At 43.0% G+C, this 21,454-nt stretch overlaps 1 protein-coding gene across 4 annotated transcripts in view; it reads left to right on the plus strand.

Moving 5' to 3' along the window:
- Window positions 1-21,454, plus strand: part of SMG7 (SMG7 nonsense mediated mRNA decay factor) — a 582,851-nt gene that overhangs the window by 182,215 nt on the left and 379,182 nt on the right. For all 4 annotated transcript variants that reach the window (XM_086955704.1, XM_086955713.1, XM_086955721.1 and 1 more), the window contains exons 3-4: window positions 1,504-1,621; window positions 20,859-20,991. In XM_086955704.1, the coding sequence (XP_086811830.1) occupies window positions 1,504-1,621; window positions 20,859-20,991 (251 nt within the window). The remainder of the gene's footprint in view (window positions 1-1,503; window positions 1,622-20,858; window positions 20,992-21,454) is intronic.

Consider the following 21,454-nt stretch of genomic DNA (forward strand, 5'->3'; position numbering starts at 1 on the left):
TTGAGAGTGCATCCTCGACCCTGGGGAAATCCTAGTTCTAACCCCAGCGACCCAACCCCCACAAACCAGTACATACCTGTAAACCGATAACTTCATTCCCTCCTGTAGGATTGCTTTGACTGCTGTTCTTTGAAAATGGTTTAAATTGTGGAGTTGGTTTGTATGGAACTCCTAAACTGCAAATATACAAAAACTGATTTACTTATCTTTTCTCTAGGAAGTGTCCCAGTGTGATATCTAGGCATATCACACTGAGTAGAAAAAGTAACTAACTTAAAAAGTAATCTGCAAAGTAAACAAAAGTAAACGAACAGTAATTTCAACTGTATTCAAAGCATTTACAAACCTGTAACAGTCCTTTTCATTCAGCTTGCTTGTATTGTTCAACCTGCCTTGAAAAGTACCATTTACACTTACCTGTACCAGCTTTGCTTGGTTCTAGAAAATAAATACAACTAAATATTTTTATACAAAGAAAGTGGTCTGAGTTCAGTCTTTGAGTGTATGACATAATTTCTTGCCTGAGTACGTACAACAAATGCTTAACACTGCCATCTGATTAAGCCCTACTGCTCGCCCAAACTACCTCAAATGGAGAATAAGGTATTATCTACTTTTACCTTTGCCTACCTTTTGGGGTTCCACTGGACTCTGTGCACACTATACCTTACTTTGATAAGGTATATAGAGAGCCAGCTTCCTACAAAATGTAGATAACATTTTTGTTAGGGCACTTTTTTGTTTGCAGGTTTTTCAGTTGTTAGTGTTTAACTTCAGAGAGTGTAAACTGTAGTCAGATTTTCGACATATCACGGCTCAATGCTATATTTTGCCTTGAACTGCTGAAGTTTGGGATGCAGCGGGTGAAAAACCATTGTGAAAGCCGCATATTAGTTTTGACAGTTCTTGTTGTCGGTCACATTTTGCTTGTTGAATAACAAGGATCAGCATATCCATTTCTCTTTTGTTGAATCACCTGATAGGGTTACAAACAGATGTAGTAGTACTAAAGACAGTTGAAACATATTTCTAGTGTGAATAAACAAACCATCATTAATATAGAGGAAATACTGCAAAAGAGGGAAAAGTTATGTTGTCTTGAAAGAGGAGTTAGTACAAAATAAGCTAACTTTTGTTTATCTGAAACAATGTTGTTTCCCTCCCATTTTTGTGGCCATAACAGCCCTCTCTGCGCCACTTCCTTGAATTGCTCCCAGTCTATTCTTTATTTCCAGGTGGAAAAAAAAGCTATTGCTCCATCTTTAGAAAAAAGCTGAACTGAAGAGGAAGTTAGCACAGAGTGACTGGAAACTAAAGGTGCCAGAGGCACCTATGGCATGTAATCACATTCTCCCAGTGCAGGATAATGTGCTTGTGACAAAATGTAGTTTGTGCATTCTATTGCATGTTGTAGAAAATATATAAGTTGTGCTCTACAGTTAAATCAAATGCAATATAGTAGGAACAAGTGACATATTTGATTCTATCCCTGTCTGTGGTTAGATTCCAAACTAGGTCCCACGGAGGTCTGGACATCAAGGCAAGCTCTGCAGGATCTTTACCAGAAGATGCTTGTCACAGACCTGGAGTGTGCACTGGACAAGAAGGTGGAACAGGACCTGTGAGTATAAATGTTGTGCTAAGGGAGGAGAGGCACTGAGATGAATGTTAACAGGTACTGCGTTGTTCATTCAAAACACCCAGGTTTACTAGTTTGTTAACAAGTAAGCTTGAAAACTTAAATAATTTGGCTGTTGATTTGGAAACAGGGGCAGGTTTCTCCATTAGTTGGGGGTAATTTTTTAGATGCTGTCACATATTCTAGCGTATGGTATGAGTGATCTCAGAACAATTTTGACAATTTGTTTTAATTCTGTTTCCAATGACCAAGTTGAAAACCTCATGAATTTGAGTAACTGTAAAGGTCTTTTTGCGTCTCACACTCTAAGCCCCTTTTAGTCCTTTGTTTTTCTGTACTATTGCTCCACTCTCACCCTTCCCCTTGGCATGAACTGAATTGGTGGTCTGTATGCACCCCTTTAGAGTAGGTAACATGGACATTGTTTATAAAGTTAGACTTCATCCCTGTATAACCGCGTGGAAGGGGTTATTTACTTTCTCTTGTAGTAATGCAAATTCGCAGTGTAGACTTCAAGACATGCTGTGCTAGTGCTGTAACCTCACTGAGCCTTGTACCCCATTTGAGTTTCTGTTAACATATTTTTTTTCTGGAGCTATTCCTGTGTTATGTCTGTCTGGTGTGACTTGTCTTTTATGCTGTGCACCTTTGAAGGTTATTCCTGGATATTATCCAGTATTAGGGTATCTTTCATAGATTCACATGCCTGAATAATTCCCCATCTGGATGGGAGTCCCCGGTACATAAATATAGTAATGTCCTATCAGACATACTGAGTAATAGGCCAAAGGCCTCACATTAGTAACATATCCAGGTCTTTTTGTAATAAGGACCAAACTCTAGAGAGCAACCAATCAGCTGCCACCACCACCTTCTGGAACCTTCCTGTAAGGAGCTCTATTCCCTCTGATTTTCTACCGCATGTCGTGCTAAGGAAGTCTCCACTGAGCTCTGCTCAGGGTCTTTCAATATCTTTGGATTTGAGGTATTTTCTTCGTTTTTTTTCTATATCTGAGTGAAGTCTACACTGTCTTCACGTCAAATACCCCTAAAAAATGCCTTGTTATGCCCTGTGAGACTTGCTAAAAGAAGAGATTGAACGTCGATGACCAGCACAAAGACTGCCTAAACTGTCTTTATCCAGACCATTCTCCTAAGGACTGCAAGGTATATCTGACTTTTTCTACAAAAACTTTAAAAGCTTGTGAGGGAAGGCTTTTGACTTGGCTGCAAAGACTTAAGGGCTGACCCCTTGTCCTCTGAGGGTGAGTGAAACATCATCGGAATCTTCTTCAAAAACTCCTCCGAAAAGGACCAGAGACGTTTCTCGAGGACCTTCTATGCAGCAACCTTAAAAGAAGACGCAAAAACAGTCTTCAGAGGTTCCAAAGCTTAAGGATTTGCCTGCAAGAGAGTCTTCTTCCCTTCCAGGGTCAAAGAAGGCAGCTCAAGACCCTCTAACTCCACCGCCGAGGATAAAGCACACTTTCAAAAAGCCTTCCTCAGCCCCGTCTACGACCACCTCTTTGACGATGGCACTGACGACAACGAAATATCCACAGATTGGTGTTGGAGTGACTTTGTCGACGACGACTAGTTCAACATTATCAGTCTCGTCTGCGTTTCTTTCGTCGACGACAACGTCGTCGTTGACGGCACGTACATCTTTGTCGTCAAGGATCAAGAAGAAAACTACGACAGCGTCGACTACTAGTGCTTTGCCGTCGACTAAGAGTGTACCGTCGACTACCATCCCGTTAACGGCCGCCTTGACGGCAAAGTCCCTCGTCGACAGCAGCATCTGTTACAATCATCGCCGAATCCTCATCGACTATGTCTATACCGACGACTGCCTCGTCGACGACACCTCAGTCAGCACTCAAAATTTCATATTTTCATCACAAAATTGCGCGGAGGCTGTTGACTTCTCTTACATCGCCCAGTAGGGTTCAACCTTTGTCACTCTCGCACCTTTTGGATGAAGAGGAGGATTCCGATGAAGATAGCATGTTTAGGGCTGCGAGAAGTCCCTCCGAACTTAATGTTAAGCATCAAGAGGATTCTGATTATGACAATCAGGACATGGAGGACCATGAGAATTACCTTGAGGACACTCATCAGCAACAACAGATGGTTTGTCTTCCTTCAGCCTTGGTCACTGATCTGCAGTTTGATCTCCGACTATAGAAAAAGGTTTCCTACCTCTGCACCGTCTCCTGCTCCCGTGTCATCACCGACACAGAGAGTGCACGTACCGCCTTCACCACCTATTCCTATTGAGGTTCCGGTGCCACCCCTTCCATCTACGGACGATGAAGATGGACAGGAAGAGGGGGAGCTTCAGGATTTTCAGTCACACCATGACGAATGGGACGACTATGTTATCCCTCTTCCTGCATCGCCTTTGCCTACTCAGGCGGACTTACCTCCTGAGGATATAGGAGATTTTCATAATCTCCTGGATAGAGCTGCCCAATGATTCAAACTACCTATGCCCTCTCACCAACAGGACTGTTTCCTTTACGATTTCAAGGAACCTTTTAAAAAGTCTAGGTCGATGCCCATCATTGACTATATTTGGGATCTAGGCATCAAGATCATGCAAAATTCCTCTGTAGTCCTTCCAGTTCTGCCAAGGTTGGACACGAAATACAGGGCTCCAGCCTGTCTCATTGGGCATCCAAAGCCAGATTCTGTGATCACTCAGGCAGCGCAACGCAGATCAAAAAACCCTTCTGTCACTCTTTCAGCTCCCCCGGATAAGGAGGGCAGGCGCCTGGACAATATTGGGAAACGGTTTTCCTCTATGTCAGCACTAACAGTACAAGCGTCTAACTCTCTGGCACTATTGGGACGCCACAACAGACAAATGTGATCCGATATTGCACCATATTTGGAGTCCTTGCCACAGGAATCTAAAGACTAAGCAAGAAAGGTGCTTCTGGAAGGCGAAAAGGCTGCTTCTGAAATCCTAGATTGCGCTATGGACATCGCTTCCACTGGTTTCTGTGAACTGGCTGGTGTGGCAGTTATGCGGCGCCAAGGGTGGCTTAAGGCAACAACATTCCGACCTGGACAAGAAACATGACATAGGGTTTTCGGGGAAGATGGCGGTCGGCTGAGAAGCTTGGTCGCGACCTCTGAGACACCAGCATACATTGAGATGTATCACTTTCCAAAACCACTTTTGAAGCACTAAACTCGAAGACTAAGCTGAATAAGGACTTAGCGGACTCAGTATCAAAAAAAAATGTTATAAAGACTCAACCAGGTAAAAACAAGCGCCTCCGGAGATTCACTGAGAGCTTGCCTTTTTCGTCTCTCGTTGTTAAAACTTCCAAACTGCCCGCTGGCGCTGAACCACAAATAACGGTGACGTCAAAAAAACACACTGTGCGAGGAAAGTAACACTATCGTCAAAGTTATGACCATCGGACTTCTATGGGGAAGAAACGTACCTGAAAGCCCACTGCCGCCATACACGGGGCTCTGGGCAAAAGCGCTGAAAGCCACACAGTCCTGCCGTAGAGCGTGCCGCAGGATCTTCTTCCGGGGCACGAGCAGCAGAATCAGCGCATTGATCTCCAAACGGGGCGGAGCGTTAAACGAAGCAGAGAAGCCAACTCCGCCTTCAGGAAAAAAGCTGGTACAGCGGCTGCCTATGAACGCTGTACCCGACGAAACGACAGTGCACGACGCCAAACGAAGCCATAATGCTACATTGTGTGTAACTTCCTCGGGAGCTTCGTATCAGACGAATAGCAGGGAAGAAACTTGTTTGATCCCTGTAATTGATCTCAAAACTGACTTGGTAGCAAAAGAAGCAAAAGAGGCCACAATACTTTTTGGACAATCCGGACACCAGTGAAAGACGATAGAAGAACAAGAGTGGAACAGGACTGTTCAATTACAGGTACGAGGCGGGGGGCAGACTCTGATATTGATACTGATACTGTCACTGTGAATACAACCCTAAACTTTAAAAAAAATTGTAACCAATACCCCAAGACAAAACTAGCAATAAACGACGAGCAAGAGAGAAGCAACCTTTCGCAACCAGGAAAATATAACTATGGCACAAAGTCTAGAAAAATTGAGGGGAGAAAAGACACGCAACTAGAGCCAGAAAAAACACTGGGATTTGCCGGTAGATCCTCATACTGCCTCAGGAATCGTCAACTATTAAAACAAAACCACTTCCCCATCCAGAATCGTTAAAAGCCAAGATAGAAAAAAAGGTAGTGGATAACAAAGGAAGGTGGGTAGTAATCAAAATCAGGATAGAAGATAATATCTTAACTATAGCTGTATAGTTCGAGGCATATGGGCTGCAGATGGTACATTATGAATAGATCGCCATCTGGTGTTGGGCTCGGATGATTGCACTTTGTTTTTCTCTTGGAGAGTCTTTTGTATCTTGGTGACTCCTCCCTTAGTTGGTAGTGCGCATGGGCATCGGCTCCATCCTTAGATTGTTTTTTTCCGCCATCGGGTTCGGATGAAGATCGAGATGCTCCAGATCAACTTCAGAAAAAAGTGATTTTTCGGCGCGTATTCCCGTTCCAATTCGACGGTATTGTTATCGAACGCGTTCCTTTCCATTCCGACGCGTTACAAATTTAAAATAGAAGAGAAAAACTTGGATCTACGTCGAAGAACAGAAGACCTTTCTCGACGCAGTCAAGCCCGGAGTCCATGGAAAGGACTCCATTCAAAAAATGTCCATCGTGTGGTGCTAAGTTCCCACACAAGGACCTACACGAGGTGTGCAACCTCTGTCTATCGCCTGAACACGAATCCAGGGACTGCGAAGCTTGCGCAGCATTCTCCTCCAAGCTAACGATCAGAAATCGTCGAGCTCGAAGACACGAGGCTTCCAGAATGCAGGCGGAGGCAATCCCGGAGCTGTTCGGAGACGAACAAATCGAGGAAGAAGAGGACCAGTCGGGGTCGGAAGGGGACCAGTCGGAGGTTGAAGAACTCTTCGAGCAACAAACCGTGAGTGACGACGTCCCCTTACCGAAAAACCGACCCCGTGCGGTAACGACCCCGCCCTCGGGCTCGGTCAAACCGCTGAAAAAAGTTTCCGACGCCCCGCCCTCGGGCCCGGCAACGAAACTGAAACAGAAACACTCGGAATCCCACCACGTCGGATCCGAGAAAAGGGCGACATCGACTTCGACACCGAGGCTACATACAAAGGAGAGCTCGGTATCGAAACATTCCATGTCGAAAAAGAAATATGATTTATCGCCCAAAAGACACTCGATACCCAAAAAGTCGGAATCGAGCAGACATTCGGTGTCGAAAACAGCAAGATCTGAAGATCACAAACAAAAACAGCTCTCGGAACCAGGACCTTCGGTACCGATTCAAGAGCAACAAACAGATCCCAAACAAAAGATCTTGTTTATTGACCCGCAAACAGGGAAAGTGGTCACGAAGAAGAGAAAGAGTGAACAGTCAGAAGATAAACCTCTTCCTTCAAAAAAGAGAACAATGGGGCCGAACATAACTCCTCCTGCTTCTCCTCGTCCTAGAGACACACCCTCTTCTCCTATTCCTCGCAATAGGCCACATATTCCTACACCCTCCACACCAAGACCAGCTACACCTCAGTCAGAGGTAGACAGTGATACAGGGGAGGGAGAACCTCAAGGGGATGACGAATCTATCCCAGATGAGGAAGATCCATGGGAGAATTACGATGTAGGGTCAGATGAGGACAACGACCCAGAGCTATATCCCTCAAAGCCTTCACCACCTGATGATAACACAGGTTTTGTGCAGCTCATTAATAGGGCAGCAAAATATCACAAACTAGATATGCACACAGAACCTCAGATAGAGGATTTCTTGTTAGAGACTCTACCTAGTGCACAGAGATCATCAGGTACTCTTCCTATGCTAAAGGGTCTTCTCACTCACACAGAGGAAATATTCGAAAACCCAGTGAGAGCCAGGGTGTTAAACCCAAGAATCGATAAAAAATACAAAGCGGCTCCAAAGGACCCAATATTTATTAGAGGGCATGTACCTCTAGATTCGCTGGTGGTCTCAAACGCTCGTAAAAGAGCAAACTCATTATCTACAGGAGAGGCTCCTCCACCAGATAAAGAGTCGAAGTTAATAGATGCATCAGGCAAAAGAGTAGCATCACAGGCAGCGAATAGTTGGCGTATAGCCAATACACAGGCACTACTCGCACGTTATGACAGGGCACATTACGATGAGTTAGAGAAACTTCTCACACATCTTCCAAAAGAACATCAGAAGAAGGCAGAACAATTAATACAGGAAGGTAAAATAATAACAAATACTTCCATTAAGTGTGCATTAGACGCAGCAGACACTGCAGCAAGGTCTATTAACACTAGCGTCATGCTAAGAAGGCACGCATGGCTTAGAATCTCAGGATTCAAACAAGAACTACAAACAGCCCTACTGAACAAACCATTTGATCAAAAGACATTGTTTGGTTCAAGTACAGACGAGACATTAGAAAAGATGAAGAAAGATACGGAAACGGCTAAGTCAATGGGAGCATTGCAACAGCCAACACACAGAGGTTCCTTTCGTAGATCCACCTATAGAGGGGGCTCAAAAAACACAGGAACAAATCAGCAATCCACATCTTTCACACCAACATCACCCAGAGGTAATTCAAGAGGTAATTACAGAGGTAACAACAATAAGGGTAGAGGCCGCGGAAATAATAACAACCGCAACGCCTCAACACCAAAACAGTGACTTCATAGAACTCCCCCCAGACCACACAACACCGGTCGGGGGACGTCTATCACAGTTCCTACCTGTCTGGGAAAACATCACGTCAGACAAGTGGGTGAGACAAATTATCCAACATGGTTATTGCCTAGAACTCACAGCCACCCCACCAAACATCCCTCCCAAGCAGCGTCCAATGAGTCAGGATCATCTAACATTGTTAAGAGAAGAAGTGTTAGCACTTCTACAAAAGCATGCAATAGAGAAGGTCCCAAAGGATCAACAAGGAACAGGGGTATACTCTCTATACTTCCTGATCCCCAAAAAGGACGGGTCCCTACGACCAATATTAGACCTCAGACCTCTCAATGCTTACATAAATTCGGAGCATTTCCACATGGTCACGCTCCAACAAGTACTCCCTTTACTGAAGAAAGGGGACTTTCTTTCTACACTGGATCTAAAAGACGCTTACTTTCATATCCCAATTCACAAAGCCCACAGAAAATACCTAAGGTTTGTGTTAGAAGGACAACACTACCAGTTCAAAGTCCTTCCGTTCGGTGTCACAACAGCACCGAGAGTTTTCACAAAATGCCTAGCGGTGGTGGCAGCACACCTAAGAAGACAACAAATACATGTCTTCCCATACTTGGACGATTGGCTAATAAAGGCCAAATCAAAGGAAGAATGTCTGCACAACACACAGAAGACAATTCAATTGCTGCACCACCTAGGGTTTACGGTGAACTACAAGAAATCACACCTGCAACCAAACCAGATCCAGCAATACCTGGGGGCTACAGTAGACACAGAAAAGGCAATAGCATACCCCAACCCAATCAGAGTACAGACAATGGTCGGGTTAATACAAAGATTTCAACCACAACACTCACTACCAGCACGAGTGTTTATGCAACTATTAGGCATGATGTCCTCTTGCATACTGCTAATACCACATGCCAGACTACAAATGCGCCCACTACAAGAGTGTCTAGCGACACAGTGGAATCAGGCTCAAGGTCAGATTACAGATCTGGTGTTGGTAAACGACCGGACGTATCGCTCTCTGAAGTGGTGGAACACAGAAAACATTTCCAAGGGACGGTCGTTCCTAGAGCCAATTCCACAAGTAATAATAACAGCGGACGCATCGCTCTCCGGATGGGGAGCGCATATGGACAAATACACAGTACAGGGGAAGTGGAGTGCGCAGCAAAAGAAACTGCACATCAACTACCTAGAACTCTTAGCAATATTTCTAGCACTAAAAGCTTTCCAAATGCAAGTAACAAACAAGGCAGTCCTGATCAGAACAGACAACATGACTGCAATGTATTATATTCAAAAACAGGGGGGGACACACTCTCTCCAACTGTCCAAACTAGCACAGGACATATGGAGATGGGCCATTCCTCAAAAGATCTACCTGTTAGCGGAACACCTACCAGGAATTCAAAATCAAATAGCAGACATCCTAAGCAGACAGTCAGAACAGGTTCACGAGTGGGAGCTGCACGACCAAATACTACAGCCATTCTTCCAAAAATGGGGGCAACCAGAGATAGATCTGTTTGCAAATCACCAGAACGCAAAATGCAAGCAATTCGCATCCAGGTACCCACACCAAAGGTCCCAGGGCAATGCACTGTGGATAAATTGGTCCAACAAATTTGCTTACGCGTTCCCTCCTCTACCACTAATTCCATTACTGGTGAGAAAACTGCAGCAACACTCAATGACAATGATACTAGTGGCACCCACGTGGGCAAGACAGCCGTGGTTCACCACGCTGCTACAACTCTCACAAGTACCACATCAAAAGCTAAGGTTATTACCCATGCATCTTACACAGAACCATGGAGAAATAATGCACCCAGATCCCAAACAACTGAACCTAGCGATCTGGCTCCTGAGGTCATAGTTTGGGTATTTAGATTTACCACCAGAATGCATGGAAATCATTAAGCAGGCAAGACGTCCTACCACCAGAGCATGCTACGCAGCAAAATGGAAGAGGTTTGCTATACACTGTAACAGTAAGCACATCAACCCTCTGGACGCATCCACTAAACAAATCATTTGCTATTTATTACACTTACAGCAATGTAACCTAGCATATACCTCTATCAGGGTTCATCTAGCAGCCATAGCGGCGTACCTACAAAACAGGCAACACCTGTCACTGTTTAAAGTACCAGCAATTAAAGCTTTCATGGAAGGACTCAAGAGAGTCATTCCACCAAGAAGACCACCTTCCCCAGTCTGGAATCTCAACATAGTGCTTACCAGACTAATGGGGCCACCCTTTGAACCTATGCATAGGTGTGAAATACAATTCCTCACATGGAAGGTAGCCTTCCTCATAGCTATCACGTCACTTAGAAGAGTAAGTGAACTGCAGGCTTTTACGATTCAAGAACCATTTATGCAGCTACACCAAAATAAAGTGGTTCTTAGAACAAACCCAAAATTCTTACCGAAGGTTATTTCAGCATTCCACATCAATCAGTCAGTGGAATTACCGGTTTTCTTCCCAAAACCACAAACAGTAGCGGAAAGAGCCCTACATACACTGGATGTTAGAAGGGCCATATTGTACTATATAGAAAGAACACAAACTTTCAGAAAGACAAAACAGCTATTTGTTGCGTTTTCTCCCACACATAAAGGCAATCCCATCTCCAAAGCGGGCATTGCTAGATGGATTGTAAAATGCATTCAAATATGCTACTTAAAGGCAAAGAGAACATTAACTGTTCCTCCTAGAGCTCACTCTACACGTAAACTAGGAGCATCTATGGCATTTCTAGGAAACATTCCACTAGATGACATATGCAAAGCAGCTACCTGGGTTACACCGCACACCTTCACAAAGCACTATTGTGTAGATGTGCACTCAACACAACAAGCTAGAGTGGGACAAGCAGTATTAAAAACATTGTTTCAGACAGTTGCAACAGACACGGGCGACCACCGCTAGGGAGAGAACTGCTGTATAGTCTATTCATAATGTACCATCTGCAGCCCATATGCCTCGAACGGAATATGCTACTTACCAGTATGCATCTGTTCTTGGCATAGAGGGCTGCAGAGTGGTACATGCCCTCCCAGCCTCCCCGGAAACCTGTGTCTGTTCCAACATTATCTTATTTAGATACACTTACATGGGCACTCTTATCTGTATTCTACTATACTACTCCATCTAACCCTACTATGGCAAAACAATCTAAGGATGGAGCCGATGCCCATGCGCACTACCAACTAAGGGAGGAGTCACCAAGATACAAAAGACTCTCCAAGAGAAAAACAAAGTGCAATCATCCGAGCCCAACACCAGATGGCGATCTATTCATAATGTACCACTCTGCAGCCCTCTATGCCAAGAACAGATGCATACTGGTAAGTAGCATATTCCTTATGGTCCGAACCTGGATGACCCGGCACCCCTCCAAAAACTTTATACGTGATTGATAACAACCACCGCCCCCATAATAGTAGGGGGAGATTATAACATTATACCAGACCCTAAATTGGATAGATTACCCCCAAACAAACAGATGAACCTTCCCAAAATGAGAGAGTGGTTAGGAATTTATAAAAAAAAGACCTAGACTTAGAGGATATGTGGAGACAAAAAGTGGAGAAAACACATCCTTACACTTTTTCACAATAAAAAGCTCGGCCATAGATCAAGAATAAATTTCTTTTTAGTAAACCGACTTCTCCAAGATAGCGTTAGAAAAATTGAACACATCCCTGCCCACCCATCAGACCATTCAGGAGTACAATTAACCCTCTCGTTACCGGATAACAACCCCCCCCTAGATGGACAGTAGAACAATCCATATTTAAAGATGCACAAAGCATGAACCAGCTTGAAACAGCTGCTAAACAATATTTTGAGGAGAATGCAATCGGTACATCAAAACAAATCAGATGGGATGCTTACAAAGCCGTGATCAGAGGGAAACTACTCGGCCTAGGTGCACATAAAACAAAAATCAAAAGACAGGAAATCAAAAGAATGGAAGAAGAGATTAAAGCGTCAGAGATAAAATTGGTCGGTGGAAACAATTTAGAACCAATGGAAGAATTAACAAAAAATATCTGTAAACTTAAGGAGACTTTGAATGACTACTTGGAGAATGTAGTTCAACAAAAATGGGAAAATAGCAAACTATCAAACTATGAATACGGGGAAGGATGCAGGAAAATGCTTGCCTGGATAATTAAAACTGATCAGGTAAGGAATAACATCCCGTGTATCCAGACTCAAAACCAAACATCGCAAAGCTCGAACGATGCTACAATAAGACAGGAGTTTACAAAGTTTTTCTCCAGCCTCTATAAAGAAAGCTCGAACCCAACAAAAGAAGAAATTAAGAACTATCTCTACGCCATACCACTTCCAACCTTAACAGAAGATGAAAAATCAGAATTAAACAGGAAAATAAAACCCGAAGAACTTAGAGCGGCAATAAAAGATCTGAAAAAAGGAAAGGCTGCGGGCCCTGACGCGCTCCCAAATGAGTTTTACATAACACTAAAAGAGTCCCTAATTAATCAACTGACAGAAATCATGAACAACATATATTTGGACCATGAAAAAATACCCGACTCTTGGAATGATGCCACGATTAGCATTATCTTAAAACCTGGTAAAAATCCAAAATTATGTGAGTCTTATAGACCTATATCATTACTCAACTGTGATTACAAGCTATTCATGCAAGTCATTGCTAAAAGAAGGTTATGCCAACATTGATCAATCTTGACCAGAAAGGTTTCATAAAAGGTCGACAAATTCATGAGATCACCCATGAATTACTTGCAGCTGCTGATATAGCTATGTGAAAAACTACCTTTAACCATAATCACTTATGACGCGGCTAAGGCATTCGACCGAGTCAACTGGGCCTTTTTAAATGAAATCATTGAGAAAAACAAACTAGGGGACAGCTTTGGCCATATGGTAAGGGAGGTCTATAAGAACCCAAGAGCAAAAATAATAGTCAATGGAAACTTGACTAGCAATATCGAGATCGAAAGAGGCACGAGGCAAGGCTGCCCACTATCACCGTTACTCTTTAACCTTTATATTGAACCACTAGCCTGCTCGATCAGAAACCATCCTATAATAACACCTTTCAAACATCAAACCTGGTCAAAAAAAGTGGCACTCTACGTAGACGATCTAATGATATTCACAAATAATTATGAAGAAGCTAATCAAGCAATAGAAGACACGATGATCAACTTCCGCAAAGTCTCGGGATACTTAACCAATAAAGACAAAACAGAAGCAATGAGTTGGAACACAAGCCCTAACACGCCATTTTCCAGAGACAAAATAAAATATTTGGGAATCACAGTAGTAAAAGAACTCGGAAACATTCCACAACTGAATCTAAACATAGCAGCCAAAGAAATGAGAAGACTCTTTAAAATCTAGTCAGGACTACCACTAAGTTTTCTAGGAAGATCTAATGCAGTAAAAATGACCATCATTCCTAAATTTACTTACCTTTTTCACACCATTCCATTGGAATTTAAAAAAGAATCTTTAAGGAAGATACAAGGAGAAATATCTAGTTTTATCTGGGCATCAAAAGGCAGAAAGATAGCTTGGAACAAACTTAGGAGAAGGAAAGAACAAGGCGGAATAGCAAGTCCTGACATATATGAATATTATAGATCATTTCAATTCAAAAACTTTAGACCTCTCCTAAGGAAACATCAATCATACCCAAATTTCCTACAAACTATGACTGAAGGAAGAGACCACTTCCTATTCAAATTTGGCCATCCCAAATACTTAAAAAAAATAATACTAAAGATCCTATATAATGCTGCAAAACTCTGGAGCCAAATCAGAACAACAGTAAACATACCGTACTATAGTAACACAGCCCCAATTTGGAATTCTCCTGGGACTCCGAATTGCTTAAAAAATTCATTAGCGATCCCACTCAAAAAAGCAGGAATTGAAAGATGGGGACAATTACTGATAGAAAATACTCTAATCACGTGGGACCACTTATATACAATCACTGAAGGCAAACTATCAAAATTTAAATTCTTCCATCTAAGCAGTTGGTCTAACAGCTTACCAAAAGACAAGAGCAACTATGAGAACCTTGAAAGCGAAATGATTAAAATAACACCAATAAAGAAAGAAATAGCGAAATGGTATTGGGCCCTCATTGAAGCAGGAGAAGATTTCTTAACCCCGGAAAAAATGTGGAGAAAAGATATGCCTGAACAAGAACTGGATTTACAACTTCTTTGGAAGAAATCTATGGAAAAATGTTGGTCCTGCGTAAAACCTGCCTCACCAAAAAGGAACCATTTATTCTCACTACATAGAGCAAACTTAGGAGACCCTCCGGGTAAGTAGTGCGCTATATAAATGCCTATACATTACATACATACATTTTTACTGGACCCCAAAGAGACTGTCTAAATTTAAAGGTACAAACATAAAATCATGTCCCAAATGCGGAGAGGCAAAAGCAGACGATGTCCATATGTTCCAGAAATGCCCCGCACTCTCGTACCTACTGGAATGAGATTGGTAAGACAATAACCGCAGTATTGGGAGTCAACATAATTGTAAGTACCCCTCATTATCTTTGGGATACATAACAACAGCGATATCAGTAAAGGTAAGCTAAGTAAAAAACATGAAAGTTTGATGTTCATACTAATCCTGCTTGCGCGTAGAGATTTGCATAAACTGGATCAAACCGGGAGCGCCTACACACGATAGCTGCCTAAACTCTATAATAAAAACTAACAAACTTGACAGGAAAGGGAAAAACTCCAATAGAATAAGCTTCTGGGAAATTTGGGAACAACACTTTCAGACAAACCATTAACTCCTTCATAACAACTGAAAATAAAATCCAATGATTTAAGCGGAGACAATAATTCCAGGCAGGATTGATCACTGCCGAGTAGCCTAATAGGCTAGCTCCTTCCCCAAACCATGGAATTATTGATAACGATAAAAGGTGATAGGAGTAAAGTGATTGGTCATAACAGACAAGGGTATACTCCCCAAAGACAACCTACGATAACGGGGCAGTGAAGGCTTAAGAACAAAGAACCATCAGACTCCTTAAACCTCCTTATCTATATATCCGCAAGATGAGGATAAAAAAAAATTAAAAACACATTCTGACCTGAAATACACACCAAGATCCTGGATATGCCTTATGACGGACAACTCTTTTTTGGTACCCACATTGATGGCAAGGCATTAAAAAAGAAAGATACATACCCTTCAATGTAAAAACACCACTTTTCGTGGCTCATGGGGTAGAGGACAATACTCTAATAAAGGGGACTACCAACAATATAGGTCCTCATATTCCTCCTCTAACCAGTACATGCTGCAGTTTCAGCAAAGACAGCAAGCGCAGACTTCATACAACATGTCTTCTTTTCGCTGGACAAACGGACGGCAGAAGGATTCTGCGTGACGTCAATGACTTCTCTCTACACCCAGTCTGTTTCTTTTCCTCCTTCCACAGTCTGAGGAAGAATTTCCTACTATCTTAACAATTTGAGTCAAATCACAACAGATCGTTGGGTTCTTCAACTGGTGCAGTTCAGACATTTCCTAGAATTTGTCCAAACCCCACCGCCAACGCCCCCTCAACAAATGAATCACAATCATCTGCACCTCTTACTCATGGAAATATCAGCGATGCTCCAGAAGGGTGCTATAGAAAGAGTACCTGAGAATCAAAAAGGACAAGGTTTTTACTCCCGGTTCTTCTTGGTGCGAAAGAAGGAAAAGAAATGGAGACCAATTCTAGATTTGAGAAGTCTAAACAAATATCTGAAAAACAATCATTTTGCATGTTCACTATCCAGGAAGTCCTACAGTTTCTCAATGTGAACGACTACATGGCATCCGTGGACCTCCATGATGCCTACTTTCATATTCCGATCCACAAAAGGCACAGAAAGTTTCTAAGGTTTGCAGTGGCGGGCAGGCATTACCAATTCCGAGACATGCCTTTCGGGCTCAAGTCAGCCCCAGGCATTTTCACAAAATGCCTTGTGCCAGTGGCTGCATTTCTCAGACAACAGCATCATCAAATCTTTCCATATCTCGACGACTGGCTTGTCAAGGCACCCTCTCTCGACAGCGCAAGAATATCTTCCACAGCCTGCCTGCGGCTTTTCAGAAGATTAGGTCTTACCCTCAACCCGGACAAGTCAGTTTTACAGCCTTCTCGGTGTATAACATTTCCGGGAGCTGTCCTAGATACGGTCCTGAAAAAAGCTTATCCATCGCAGGAGCAGCAACAAAAACTCCTACGATTGGCAGAACACGTGCGCATAAGAAAGTCTTTCAGTGCGCCTCTTCAAATCTCTCCTCGGAATGTCTTTCTGCATCCTCCTGGTTCCATACTGTCGTCTCCGCATTCGTCCTCTTCAAGAGGCTCTCTCTGCGCAATAGATTCAAATCAGCAGATCCTTCGCCATCATACAGGTAACTCTGTAGATGGTCGCCTCTCTCAACTGGTGGATTCAGCCACACAATCTGTATCGAGGCCTGTCCTTCCTGACTCCAACATCTCCTCAGGTTATAACCAAGGATGCGTCTCTGGATAGTTGGGGAGCCTTCCTCCAGGAGCTTCAAATCGGCGGGAAGTGGTTACCTCTCGAGCGAAAACTACACATAAACCTCCTAGAACTCCTAGCTGTCTGCCTGGCCGTCCCGGCGTTCCTTTCCAGAATAAAAGATTTGCAAGTGCTTGTCAGGACGGACAATACTACAACAATGCACTACCTGAACAAGCAGGGAGGGACTCGTTCGCTCTCACTCTCTCTCGAATCACAAAAAAACTGGAACTGGCCTCCTCGGAACAAAGTTTCTCTACGAGCAGAGTACGTTCCAGGAAAAGACAATGCGTTGGCGACTCACTGAGTTGAACTCCCACCTGCCACAGGTGGGAGTTAAACCAAAACACTCTCAACAGCATCTTCTCTCTGTTGGACGAACCCCCATTGGATCTTTTCGCCACACGACACAAGCTGGCATCCCCAACGGGGATCTCTGGAGAATGCATTTTCAATAGCATGGTTCTGCGTATTCGCCTACGCCTTTCCGCCGATTTCAATGATCCCCAGGATCCTCAGGAAGAGGAAAGCAGAACCTTGCATGCTGATTCTAATAGCCCCAGCATGGCCTCGCCAACATTGGTTCATAAAGCTTCAACTCCTCTCCCTGCAAACACCAATTCCATTGCCGCTGTTTCCATCTCCTCACAATGAACCAAGGACAAGTCCAGCACCCGGACCCTGCTTCTCTCAAATTATCGGCCTGGCTCCGGAGTTCCACGAGTTTCAAGATTTGAACATTCCTCCGGAATGCAGAGCAATCCTTTCTCGCGCCCGAGCAGATTGCACAAACAGGACTTGTTCCTTTAAATGGAAGAGATTCTGTCTCTGGTGCAGGTTGACTAAAGTGCATCGTTTCACATCCTCTCCAGAAGTGCTATTCCCATACCTCCTTTATTTGGCTACTTGGGGCCTCGCCCATGCTTCCATCAAAGTCCACCTGGCAGCAATATCCTGTTTCAGGAGATCTTATACTGGACCTTCTCTTTGGTCAAACAGATTATTAAAACAGTTTCTCAAAGGTCTGTTTCGGACTTTCTCTCCTGTAAAGTCGCCACCTCAAACATGGCAACTAAACACAGTACTTGCTCAGCTGATGAAGCACCATTTTGAGCAGATACACAGAGCTGACCTCAAGTTCCTATCTTGGAAGACTGCGCTCCTTTTAGCCCTTGCATCTGGAAGGCGAGTTAGTGACTTTCACGCTTCAAGATCCTTTTCTACAATTTAAAAATGACAGGGTAATTCTTCGGACTAACCCAAACTTTATTCCAAAAGTACAATCGGACTTCCACTTAAATTAGCCTATTGTCTTAAAAACTTTCTTTCCAAATCCTCAAACGGCAGCGGAGCGAGCTCTCCATTCTCTGAATTTAAAGCGCTGCCTTCAATTTTACCTTGACAGAAAAAAAACTGTCCGCAAATCCAACCAACTTTTTGTGGCTTACAGCTTACCTAGAAAGGGTTTCCCACTCCCAAAGCAAAGCATTTCCAGATGGATCTCTGGTGCCATTGTCTTCGGTCACCAGCAGGCTGGTCAGCCTTTACAATCGCGGATACGTGCCCATTCCACTAGCGCAGTCTCTACTTCTACGGCACTGTTTGCAGGTGTGCCCATCACGAAGATTTGCAGAGCAGCAACATGGAGACATCGCATACATTTACCAAACATTACTGTTTGGATACAGAACTCACAAAGGATGCTGCAGTGGGACAGGCAGTGTTGTCGTCTATTTTGATAGAGGTGAGCCTTCCTTCCCACCAACCTTTCTCTTATTTTTCCACGCACATTTCCCTATCCCTTTTATACCTTTTGCCAGACTAGCAACTTATTGCTTTGTATTTTAATGTTGTGAAATTTGCATATGTATATATGTATTTGTTAACTAATGCTTCATATTCTTTATGCAAAAGGAAATGTGCTTATCATTGCTTTCTACTCCGATTCAGGCATGTGAATCTATGAAAGATACCCTAATACTGGATAAGAAATGCGTTACATACCTGTAACTGAAGTTATCCAGTATTGGTATCTTTCATAGATTCACATAAAACCCACCCGCCTCCCTTGGAAGGGCTCACCTAGTACTCTCATTTGTTCCTCTATATAGCACTGTGCTTACGAAAATCTGAGGGACTAGAGCTACTTCCAGGAAGGTTTCGGAGGGTGGTGCCAGCTGATTGGTTGCTCTCTAGAGTTTGGTCCTTATTACAAAAGGACCTGGATATGTTACTAATGTGAGGCCGTTGGCCTATTACTCTGTATGTCTAACGGGACATTACTTTATTTATGTACCGGGGACTCCCATCCCGACCACAGGGAATGAATCAGGCATGTGAATCTATGAAAGATACCAATATTGGATAACTCCAGTTACAGGTAAGTAACACATTTCTTCTGCTTTTGCAAATCTGCAGAAGAAGGTGATTTCTCTTGAGATTTTCATTTTGAGGTGGGCTAATCTTTTGATTGGTGTCCAATGTGTGTCATTACTTCTCGACCAACAACTCTTATTTAATAATTTGTGTCATATCACTTGACCTTCTGTCCTAGTGTGCATCTGACTCTGATTTAGGCACTCCCTCTTGCCATGGTTGATTGAGGCCTCTAATTGTGGATTTGCAGTGAGGTCTCTTGGAAAGTGTTTTGCTGTTGATAACTTTGCTGTTAGAGGCTTCGAATTCAGAAAACACGTGCTAGTATATTTGTGTTGTATGCCGCCTAGAAACTGAGGTGTTTATTCTCCATGGTGCTCTAAGGCTACTCTGGCAGTGACCTTACTGCATAGATTTTTTCTTCAGTTTGCTCAAGCAATGTTTTGCAGTCTCTTATAATTTTGTTCATCTTTATCCTAAGCTTTGATACCGACAGTCATTTTCAGGTTGTAAGACAGTCTTCATGTGGCCTTCTGAATCCCCTTTATTTTTTGGGGGAAGTGAGATTGACCTGTGTTTGCAAGCTTAATTATGCAATGGAGTTTTTGCTGCAAGACCTTTTGGGCTATTTTCTTCAAAGGTTATTTAAATGTAGGGCAATGTTGTATCTTTTATTTTATTCTAAAGATCCCGATTTTCTTTACTTCTGGTCAGAGCGTTTCTGATTTTTGGGGGTATCTGCTCCGGAGAGTAGAAACATTTGAGTTTCCTGACATTTGTTCTGTAATCTTTCTCTAGTATACACCCACTCCCCCAGCTATCATTATATAGAAATCCTTCTAACATTGTGTCCTGTTGATGGGGCCGCCTTAAACTATAATAGTCCCTTTACAAGATGTGATGTTCGTTCCTCTCCCTTATAGATTAAATTGGAGAACAAAGTAGATTGTTTCAGTTCATGTAGTTCCACAGGGAGATGCTTCTTGAAGGGAATTTTTCTTCTTCATGCCTTTTGAAACGGTTGCCAGCCAGTAGTATATAAGTCCTCACTGCAGCATGCCCCCTGTTGGACGGATACATGAAAAGTGGCATATGAGTCTTTAATTTTGAGCTAAACCAGCATGTTTTCTATGTTAAAGAATTTAGTGTCATGAAGTCCTCCTTGACCCTCTGTTGACAAAGGGTTTCTCATGATTCGGTCCACCACTTTTGCACAGTTTTCTAATTATTTTGATCCAAGACCAAAATTGAATGTTTATCTTCAGCTGTGGGACTTAAAGGGCCACTAAGGGGTTTACAATTGTTCATCTCCGTGATGTGGCTTTGTGTTAAGTACTGAGGTCTTCATTACTTCTCACAGATTTCTGCTTATGTTATTGTTACAGGTAACTATTCACAAAAGGGCATGTACATACAAACTCACTGATACTCTGGTTGTACTGTGCTTTTATTGAATTGTGCACAATTCTGTTCCTAGCTGGAATCACGCCTTTAAGAATCAGATCACGACCCTCCAGAGCCAGGCAAAGAACCGGGCAAATCCTAATCGCGGTGAAGTGCAGGCCAACCTCTCCCTGTTCCTTGAGGCAGCCAGTGGATTCTATACTCAGGTGAGTCTCACATTTTGCTCTGGGTGTGAAGTTTGTAGCCTGAAAAGAATGGCAAAGTGATAAGATACTGCAGCTCTCCCTGTGAAATGCCTCCAATTTAGTTTTTCTCTACCCATACTTTGATGGGCAGCTCCAATTACTGTGTTCAAGCATTTGGTTTTATAAATCACTATTTATTAGCTAGTAGTCCTAATTTGTACTAAAACTTGAGGAAGTGTATGAGTGAGTAAAAGCCTACTTTTATCCATTACTTGGAAGTTACAATTTTTTTAGTTTGGACTTTTATGGAGTGGCGACTGCTACGTCATGAGTGTGAAAATGGTGTTCTAGGTGTAGAGCCCTGAGGGTGAGCTTTTAAGTTTCATAGACCTATCGTTTGGGAGTTGTAGTAAGGCATTTGAACGGGTTGTTTTCGTCTGGTTCCTAACTGTCGCCAGATTCCCAAGACCGTCAATGGGTATGT

Source organism: Lissotriton vulgaris, chromosome 1_1, assembly GCF_964263255.1.
Source record: "Lissotriton vulgaris chromosome 1_1, aLisVul1.2, whole genome shotgun sequence".
In the NCBI taxonomy this organism is placed as follows: Eukaryota; Metazoa; Chordata; class Amphibia; order Caudata; family Salamandridae; genus Lissotriton; species Lissotriton vulgaris.